The sequence below is a fragment of the Guillardia theta genome (genome assembly GCF_000315625.1).
Source record: "Guillardia theta CCMP2712 unplaced genomic scaffold GUITHscaffold_49, whole genome shotgun sequence".
Classification (NCBI taxonomy): Eukaryota; class Cryptophyceae; order Pyrenomonadales; family Geminigeraceae; genus Guillardia; species Guillardia theta.
The window spans coordinates 342,407-350,687 of record NW_005434625.1 but is presented as its reverse complement, the minus strand read 5'-3'; the positions used below and the strand labels follow the sequence as shown (position 1 = coordinate 350,687).

At 55.9% G+C, this 8,281-nt stretch overlaps 5 protein-coding genes across 5 annotated transcripts in view; 2 read left to right on the top strand and 3 right to left on the bottom strand.

Annotated features, from left to right (window-relative positions):
* GUITHDRAFT_111046 (hypothetical protein) overlaps nt 1-1,162 on the top strand; it is a gene marked incomplete at both ends in the record, with an annotated part of 2,918 nt that extends 1,756 nt beyond the window's left edge. Inside the window, 6 exons of the mRNA XM_005829923.1 lie at nt 179-240; nt 291-654; nt 701-825; nt 873-906; nt 949-985; nt 1,092-1,162. Of these exons, the coding sequence (XP_005829980.1) occupies nt 179-240; nt 291-654; nt 701-825; nt 873-906; nt 949-985; nt 1,092-1,162 (693 nt within the window). The remainder of the gene's footprint in view (nt 1-178; nt 241-290; nt 655-700; nt 826-872; nt 907-948; nt 986-1,091) is intronic.
* A 159-nt stretch (nt 1,163-1,321) lies between these two features.
* GUITHDRAFT_153418 (hypothetical protein) lies at nt 1,322-3,335 on the bottom strand. The gene is made up of 16 exons (XM_005829922.1): nt 3,250-3,335; nt 3,114-3,195; nt 2,980-3,066; nt 2,886-2,935; nt 2,797-2,830; nt 2,688-2,731; nt 2,602-2,638; nt 2,506-2,543; nt 2,419-2,457; nt 2,307-2,366; nt 2,185-2,253; nt 2,079-2,136; nt 1,942-2,035; nt 1,811-1,889; nt 1,695-1,764; nt 1,322-1,425 (listed from the first exon to the last, which is right to left on the bottom strand). Exons 1-16 carry the CDS (start codon nt 3,298-3,300, stop codon nt 1,397-1,399), a joined length of 921 nt encoding a protein of 306 aa, XP_005829979.1. The 5' UTR covers nt 3,301-3,335; the 3' UTR covers nt 1,322-1,396.
* Nucleotides 3,336-3,916: 581 nt separating this feature from the next.
* On the top strand, nt 3,917-4,516 carry GUITHDRAFT_111044 (hypothetical protein; the record flags this gene model as incomplete). Its single annotated transcript, XM_005829921.1, has 1 exon — nt 3,917-4,516. One exon carries the CDS (start codon nt 3,917-3,919, stop codon nt 4,514-4,516), a length of 600 nt encoding a protein of 199 aa, XP_005829978.1.
* Nucleotides 4,517-4,821: 305 nt separating this feature from the next.
* On the bottom strand, nt 4,822-6,518 carry GUITHDRAFT_59700 (hypothetical protein; the record flags this gene model as incomplete). The annotated part of the gene is made up of 2 exons (XM_005829920.1): nt 4,822-4,941; nt 4,992-6,518. Coding segments are annotated over 2 exons (1,647 nt in total), but the record flags the coding sequence as incomplete, so codon positions are not given.
* Nucleotides 6,519-7,226: 708 nt separating this feature from the next.
* GUITHDRAFT_140850 (hypothetical protein) overlaps nt 7,227-8,281 on the bottom strand; it is a gene marked incomplete at both ends in the record, with an annotated part of 10,718 nt that continues 9,663 nt past the window's right edge. The window contains 6 exons of the mRNA XM_005829919.1: nt 7,227-7,262; nt 7,391-7,442; nt 7,494-7,598; nt 7,842-7,874; nt 7,933-7,955; nt 8,006-8,197. Of these exons, the coding sequence (XP_005829976.1) occupies nt 7,227-7,262; nt 7,391-7,442; nt 7,494-7,598; nt 7,842-7,874; nt 7,933-7,955; nt 8,006-8,197 (441 nt within the window). The remainder of the gene's footprint in view (nt 7,263-7,390; nt 7,443-7,493; nt 7,599-7,841; nt 7,875-7,932; nt 7,956-8,005; nt 8,198-8,281) is intronic.

Genomic DNA, 8,281 nt, shown 5'->3' with positions numbered 1-8,281 from the left:
CCTCCTACCTCCCTCCCTCCTACCTCCCTCCTCCCTCCTCCCTCCCTCCCTCCTCCCCCTCCCTCCCCTCCCTCCCTCCCTCCCCTCCCTCCCTCCCTCCCCTCCCCTCCTCTCCCTCCTTCCCTATCTCCCTCCTGGAGGTGACCCTAAATGAGATCCTGCTGACCTCCCAGTTCAGGTTCGCAGAAAGTTCAGCGCGAAACCTGAGGCCGGGGAGGTGACGTTGGACGAGGCCAGCAGGTTCCTTTCCTTGCTACTTGCCATGGCTGCACCCTTACGGTGACTGGCAGGACTTTGACGTTCGTTCCCCTCCAGCCGCTGCGAACAAGTTCTCACTATCGGGTCTCCATCAACTCGCAGTCCTCCCTCTGGCAGGCCAACATGCGGAGGCGGGTGGAGGGGGACGTCTGCTGGGATTTCTTCACAGCTGGCTACTTGCCTCTGCGAGTGACGGCCATCTACCCCCGACCGTACTCACGGGTCCGACCCAGAAACACTCCGATCGTCATCAGCTTCAACACGCCCCTCTTCCGGGAGGCTGACGGGGGGACGTGGGTGACGGTCAAGACGAACCTCAGCAGCGAAAGTCCCGCGGGAGGGCTCAAGGCCCCGCTCTACGACGAGTCAACCTGCTCGCTCGTCCTCGAGCCCGAGGTAAGGCTGTCGCTTCCTCTGCCTGTGGGGTGAAGGGATGGGACAGAGCGGGACTTTCCCTCCTAACGCGATAGTGCGGATACGACTACGACCGCAGCGGATTTGCGGGAAGAACGGCGAGTCGCTCGAGCCCCGACAGAGCGATGGCCTGCTCAAGACTTCGACTTTCAGGTTGCGCGAAACGAGGCGAGATAAGGCTGATCGCTCACTCTCATCAGGTGGAGATTCTTTACTACCCACGGCAGCTCGGAGGTTTGACATTTGCATGGTCACTTGTTGTGACGAGCTTGACAGATCTCAAGATACGAGTACAACAATCAAGTTTCTGCTGGTGATGCTTGCTTGCTGCCCCGTCGAGAACTTTTTTCTTGTCCTCGTCTCCTTCTCCATTCGATTGTCACGGTGGCTGGCTGACGTGTGATGTTTGACACCTGAAGGCGTCTCGGCGGTGATCGCTCGGCATCGTGAAGGGAAACTAGTTCCGCTGTACCAACCCACGAGGACATAGCAAGACTTACCTTGATCCTACTGCTGATGACTTGGGAGATAATCTTGAAGTCTTCAGTGCGATGAAGGAAAGTTTTGTAACAACATAAGAGTAAGTGTAAGAAGACAAACGGATACAAACAAGGGATCTTGTGAGATGGTATAGAAGGAAACGTGGGAACAGGCATTCACTGTAGATTTTATTACACAGGTGTTCTTCTGTACATTCACATGTTTCCATTCGAATCGAAGCGGATCAATCGCGTCGCTCGTTCATTGCGCCTGCTAGTTTGCTTCAGCACCTTAGACGAGCCAAGACGACAGGAGATGAAGTGAGTGCAAACTTGTGGACACCAACATGCAAACTTGAGGACAGCGAATGGCAGGGAGGAGGAGGAGGAGGAGGATGGGGAGGGGAGGGCAGGGGGTTGGGGGGACAGGGGCGGAGAGGTGAAGGTAGAAGAGCAGGAGGAGCAGGAGGAGCAGGAGGAGCAGGAGGAGCAGGAGGACATGGGAGATGGGAAGGGGGAGGAGGGGGAGAGGGGAGGGCCAACCCGTTCCAGAACCGAAGGACCAGTCTTTGCCTGTCAACCCCCAGGCGGACGGCAGCAGCATGTTCATACCCTGCGCAGGATTCGTCAAGGAGCCGGAGACGACCCAACGGCAGAACCTGCTGGTAGCACTTGTAGAAGTTGCGAACGAAGTCGAGCAGGAGGAAAGTGTGAACGAGTTCCGTGATGATAACATACCTGGGGGTGTGAGAGGTCAAGAACATGGGCGATGAGATGATGAGACGAGTACCAAACAATGGAAGACCAGATTTTCATGTACCCGCGGAAAAACAGAGCGACGAACCAGAAAGAGCACTCGAGCACCCTGGAGAGAAACAGGGACACTGCCAAGGGTCAGCAGAAGCAGAGAGCTCAACGACAAGTCACCGATCCAAAGGGAGGTCATGTTGTCCACGGTCTTGGAGGCGGAGTGAAAGACGTACAGCTGTATGTCAAGTCAGGCAGGACCCTGGCGGCGCCGCCATGGCTTCACCTGCGGGAGCAAGGCGACAGCCTCCAGGTAGGTTGAGAACGCCCACAAGACGTTGATGAACCAGTTGGACTGTCAGCAAGGCAAGTGTGAGAGGGAGGGCGAAGGAGAGCAGCTGAGCTTACGGTGACGTTAGGGTGTAAGAAGAGTCCGATGACCCCACAGGCCCCAATGATGTAGAGATCCTGAGTGACTGCCGTCAAGACGACCAAGGAGAACCGCAGCAGACTGTCTGACGTTGAAGCCATCGTTCTCCTCTTGGTACGATGCCTTGTACTGTGACATCATGAGTACATCAATGTCCTCGCTATCAGGCTGCATTACCTGGATGCGCATCAGGAAGACCAGGTAGCATGTCAGTCCTGTCGCCCGAGGTCACACCGAGTCACAGCAACTCGCTCAGCCCAGGAGGCTCGTCACCAGTCGCTATGGTCTCGATGAAGGCGTAGAGGTAGTCCTGCACCGTTTCCTTCACCTGACCACAAGGACCCAGACTCTCGCTTCACCTGCTCGTACGCTATCTTGAACATGAGCCGAGTAAGGAAGACCGCTGCAGAGGAGGATGATTCAACGACGATGACGATGACATGTACATCAACAAGAGAAGTACAACACCTGCGTAGAGCTGCTGGGTTTTGAGGCTGAGGCCCTAGGTCAACATCAGTCATGCGATGGACAGAGGGCGCAGGCCAGGTGGAACCAACCTGAACCGATTGAGTTTTCTTCACCACACGGAGGACGAGCAAGACGATTCCTTGACAAGCTTCAGGTTGAAGGAGGGCAGACAGAGATGCCAACCGAAGGTTCGCAGAACTTCAGCGAGGAGAGACACGAAGTAGAGGAAATCGTGTGAGAAGAGGTACCATATCATCAGGACCATCACGCCTTGATAGTTATTGAGACACAAGGTGCGCAAACAAGGTCTTTCATACCAAGAATGTAGGCGTATGATTTCCCTTCCTTCCGCTGCATTCTGCGTATCGCAGGCTCTATTTGATTTTCCCACAAAGATACCTATCATGAGTCAAGATGTGACAAGAGGTGACTAAGAAATGACGAATACGATACCATCTTGTGTTGAACCATCCTCAGCTTTTCTTGCCAATCTTTGTCGCTCATCCTAGCAGCCGGATACTTTGATGCTGCGTTCTACTGGAATACACTAGTCAAACACATGTTCAGCGCAATGAAGCCCCTCTTCGCTCTTGACGTCTTATACAATTCCTCCAGCTGTCTTGCTGCAGGTATCACATGAAACCGAACAAACGAACGACTTCTTCGAATGGTGACCCTGGGATATGAACTACTACAATGTTTCACATCGGATTTTTCTGTCTTTTTCTTCGTGGATGCAGTGCAGCCTACCCTCCCTTCTAGAACGGCCTCCTCGAACGTTCTCCTTCCTCCCTCACGACAGGTACATGTCTGTATCAGAGACCATGCACACGCGTCTATACCCGGCTTCTTCTCTCGCCCATACCTTCCGCCCCTCCCCGCCCCCCCGCCCCCTTTCCCTCTCCAATCTTCATAGAGCGCCTCTGCTTTGTCAGAGAGCGGTTGCATCATAACGATTAGTCGTTACAGACCGTTTTCTACCCAAATCTTTGGCTAGCAGGCTGGGTGCAGCCCCACAAAACTTGTCCCTTTTCAGCCTGGCAGTGAATGGCTGGGCGAGGAGGAAGGCGGGAAAACGAGGAAGCGCATGGAGATGAGCGGGAAGGATGAGTGAGGGCTGATGGCAGCAAGCGGAAGCAGCGCCAAGGACGGCGGGGTGAGTGAATCGACGCAAAGAAGTGGTGCGGGGAAGGATGGGGCAGGGGAGGAAGGGAACAAAACCAAGGAGCCCAGGCAGTTTGTGATTGAATCCCAGCCTCCAGTGGACAAGAGGAGATGTCCCACTTGTTTTGTTGTGTTTTCCAATCAGTCGAATGCAAAAAGGCACGCGAAGAACTGCACGGGGCCAACGTTGAAGAAATGTGGGCGACCAGTAGGATTCAAGCCCTCGGCGGACACAAAGCAAAGCAAGAAATGGAAATGCGATTGCTGTGGGAAGGAGTACGTGCGCTGGTACTTGAAGAAGCATATGGAAGAATCGTGCCCAAACCCCAATGCTCAGTTCGAGCTGCAGAGGATGATGGCGATCGTAGCCGACGCGGAGGAGGAGGCGCGTATGGTGAGCTTGGAGTGCGAGCGACTCATCAAACAAGCTCATGAGGAAGCTGCTCGAATCTTGGGCGAGGTTCCAAGCGAATCTAACGATGAGAGGACGAGAAACACTGACGTTGGATCGACCAACGATGTCCATCAGGAAGACTTGTCAGAGGAGGAGGGGTGAGAATTCTAGTAGCATGTTTACTGTACACCAGAACGTATTCACAAAGCACACGCTTCCTCTTCGGGGCAAGTCGTTGGATCAGATCCATTTGCGACCTGACCGTCACTATGGAAGACAGCAGGCAGGACGAACAGCCCAGACACAAGGACTGAGCAGCCTAGGAGGATCAGCTCATGAAACCTATGCCCCCTTTGCGATGACTCCCTTCTGGAGCACGGCGATAAAATCTGAAGAGCACAGACGTGTCAGACTTGTCATTGCTCGTGGGGACGGGAGGAAGGTCACCTGCTGCTGAAGGTAGGCATCTCGCTGTAGGGATGGGCAAACAGGTCCATCAAGTCCTTCAGCGGGCCCATGTCCCCCCCCTGGGCATGCTGGTACGCCTCAGCAAGCATCCACTCGCGCGGGATATACTTTGGGTTGACCTGCGGCATGTTGTGAGAGGAAGAGCAATGAATTGGCCGAGCAGCCACACCTGAAGCATCTCTCTGCTGACCTCCTCCCGATCTCTTCCCTCCTCCCGGAGGGCTTCGAGCCAACGATCGATCCATCGGATGAGCTCCTCCTTGGTCTCTCCAGCCAGCTCTCGGTACCACGACGGCTCCAGCACTTGGAGCACCGCGTCTCTTTGCTCTTGCAACGGCATGCTGCTGTTGGCGCCAGCAAGCATGCGAGGGGCGAGCGAGAGCTGCCTCCAGAAAATGGTGTAGTCTGTGGGATGTCTAGTCAAGAACCTCTCTAGGCTAGTCCAAAGCCTCTCAGCCCGCCTCGTCAGCCCCATCTTCCTTGCAAACATGTCATGAAGATACTTCTGCGCGACTGACGTGAAGTTCTTGATGATCGCCTGCACACTTGTGGCCTCCTCGTGCCCGAGCAAAGGATACAAGCTCTTGGCGAAGCTCTCAAAGTTCCTCCCCGCAGCGTTGGGCTGATTGAGGAAGGAAAAGTGATCACCAGCTCCGATCCACATGCCCCAGGAAGGATCGTATCTCTCGATGAAGCCGAAGGGTCCATAGTCCATGGTCGTGCCGCTCACCAGGCAGTTGTCTGAGTTAAAGTTGCTCTGCGTGTATCCCACCCGAATCCATTCAGCCGCCATGTGCGCCAGTCGCTCTCCGACCTCGCGAACCATCTGAACGAGCATGGAGCCCTCCATGCTCTCACTCTTTAGGTGCGAGAACTCCCTGCCGATCGTGTGCATCACCAGCTTGCGCAGCTCCTCCCTGGCCCTCTCGTCCCCTCCTCTCGCCCTCCGGCCGTACAGCTCGAACTGACTGACTCGGATGAAAGAGCGGGCGACTCTCGTGGTGATGGCACACTGTTCTGCCTGCAGAACATTACCCCCGTGCTTGTTGATGAAACCGTTGGCGTCCGCGGCCTCGAGGGCGTCTCGGTACCATGGGCGTCTCACTTGCTCTGTGCCCGAGACGACGAGACAAAGAGCTCGCGTCGTCGGCACTCCGAGAGCATGCATGGCCTCCGATGCAAGAAACTCTCGTATGCTGGATCTGAGAACTGCTCTCCCGTCTCCTCCCCTGCAGAACGGAGTTCGCCCAGCTCCCTTAAGTTGTAGCTCCCACCTTCCAGAGAGCTCATCCTCAACCTCTGCAAGGGAGATCGCCCGACCATCCCCGTACCCATTGCCGCTCCTTCCTGCTCCGTCTGGGATGATTTCTTCCCCATAGATCGAGAGAGCGTAAGGAGTTGCCCACGTGGAGAGAAATCCCGGAACAGCTCGCACGTCCCCGCCAAAGAGGGCCGCAAACTCCTCCTGCTCCGCGTCTGAAGGCTTCAGACCAATCAAGCGCAGCGTGTCTTCGCTGTATGCTATGAGCTTCGGGAGAGGCAGAGGAGTAGGATGCACTAGCACGTAGTGGCCGGAGGAGACTTCTCGAGCATGCTTGTTCGGAGCATGCTTGTACTGGTCAGGGTCGGGGTTAAGCTCCTCCAGGATCGAGTTAACCGCACGAGAGGAAAGGCAGGACAAGCTCGAGGTATGTTGGGAGCAGGATGATGATCGGTTCTCAGCTCGAGCGAGGGAGCATGTCAGGAGGAGCTTCAGCATGGCAAGCAGCATGGCGCTCCCCATCCATGCTCTCCCCGTCCTGTGCATCTCAACGCCGCCCACTAGGAAAAGACCCAGCCCAGGATTTCAGTGCACTGAGACTGTCGGACGGTCAACGCCGGGCCGCCGGACTCCGGAACTTGAGCGCCGGGTCCGGGCCTACGACTCAGTGACGGGCTCGATGACGTGTTGCGCTCAGTCAAGCCGTAGTGGCTGGCGGATCGCTCGGCAAACAAGGAAACGGCAGTGCAGGATGGTCTCTTGGCCTCGCAGTTCGTTCTAAGATTTTAAACTTATCTGTGAATACTTGAAGGCCATCCAAACTTGGTAATCATCTGTCTTCTGCTCAGGTTTTGCCGAGCCGGGCTGCCGAGCGGCGGCCAGCCTGATCAGCGTGTGTGTGGAGACAACCATGCCATGATGCACGCTAACGCGTGTCCGATCAGGTCACTGAGTCTCAACGAGCGACAGTGCTTAACGCAGTCATCGGAGCGACTCGGAAGTCCTTATGCTAGTATGCTAGACAAGTAGCGACTAGCCTAGTAGCTCCGACTCAGTGTGATAAAAAAAGTGGTGGACCGTTTCGTTAGTTCAACTTTACTGATGAGATCAGCATCTGCTGCTGCAAGACAAGAAATGACTGCTTCAAGTAGGTCTTCGCCAGCGAGACTGACCGGTTGCCTGCAGGAAGACCGTCACTCCTACTCCTCCTGCTCCTCCTGCTCCCCCTATTCCACAGCTCCACAATCTGATCCTCCGGGAGTCCTCCTCCTCCTCCTCCTCCTCCTCCTCCTCCTCCCCTAACGCACCTTGTGACGATAGTAGATCTTTCCAGTGCTCCTTGAAACATGCTCCGTCCAACTATCATGTCACTCAGGTTTCGAGGGAAGGCAAGTCACTTCAAGTGCTCACCCTTCGGGTAGAGGCACGTTCTCCTCCTCACCCAACATCTTGCTGCTATCCTCTCCTGCTGCTGGTAATTTCTCGATCTGCTGGGCTTCGGAGGACGTGCTGGGCCTTCGGCAGAGTGAGGTGAAGGAGGCAGAGAAGAGGGCAGAGGGAGCGAGAGAGGGGCAAGGGGAGCGGAGGGGAGCGGAGAGAGGGGGAGGGAGGTAAGAGAGGACAAGAGTCATAGAGAAGGAGAGGAGAGGAGAGGATGCGAGGGGATAGGAGGGAAGAAGAAAGGAGAGGAGAAGCAAAGAGGGGATAGGAGGGAAAAGGTGAACGGCGGGACAGGTGACATGGGTCATGGAACTTCACCTCGGAGATACTGCTGGAGACGCGGTGGCCAACCTGCAGCAGCGCAACGCAGCAGTCAGTGGAGCCGAGGACGAGAGCGGGGTCAGGAAACCTCATGTTGGGGACTGAAGACTTCTACGGGGAGGGGGTCAGCAGGCAGCGCAGTCAGAGGAAGGGGAACTGACCACACTTGCTTCCGGGCCGAGGATCTCCTGACTATTTACAGCGGAGGGCTGCAGAAGGGGAGTTTGTTGCAAGCTCGCTGGTCCATCCCGCGAGCTGCCCCGCCCGTCTCCTGCTGCCGCAACGTTCTCCTGGCTCTCCCGTCGGATGCTCGAAGACTGCAGGGCCTCGATCCTGAAGAGGGCGTTGGAGAGCTGCTGCTGGAGTCTATTGACCTTCTTCCTCTCTCTGCTTGAGCTGGGAACGCAAAAGTGAATCCCTTCTCCTTGTTCAGTTCG

Bases quoted from the DNA above. Each gene is read 5' to 3' on its own strand.
- GUITHDRAFT_153418 (XM_005829922.1), bottom strand. From the start codon at position 3,300: ATGAGCGACAAAGATTGGCAAGAAAAGCTGAGGATGGTTCAACACAAG. The intron at 3,196-3,249 runs GTATCGTATTCG...GACTCATGATAG, and splicing joins GGATGGTTCAACACAAGATG to GTATCTTTGTGGGAAAATCA. The intron at 1,765-1,810 runs GTTCTGCCGTTG...AATCCTGCGCAG, and splicing joins TCTACAAGTGCTACCAGCAG to GGTATGAACATGCTGCTGCC.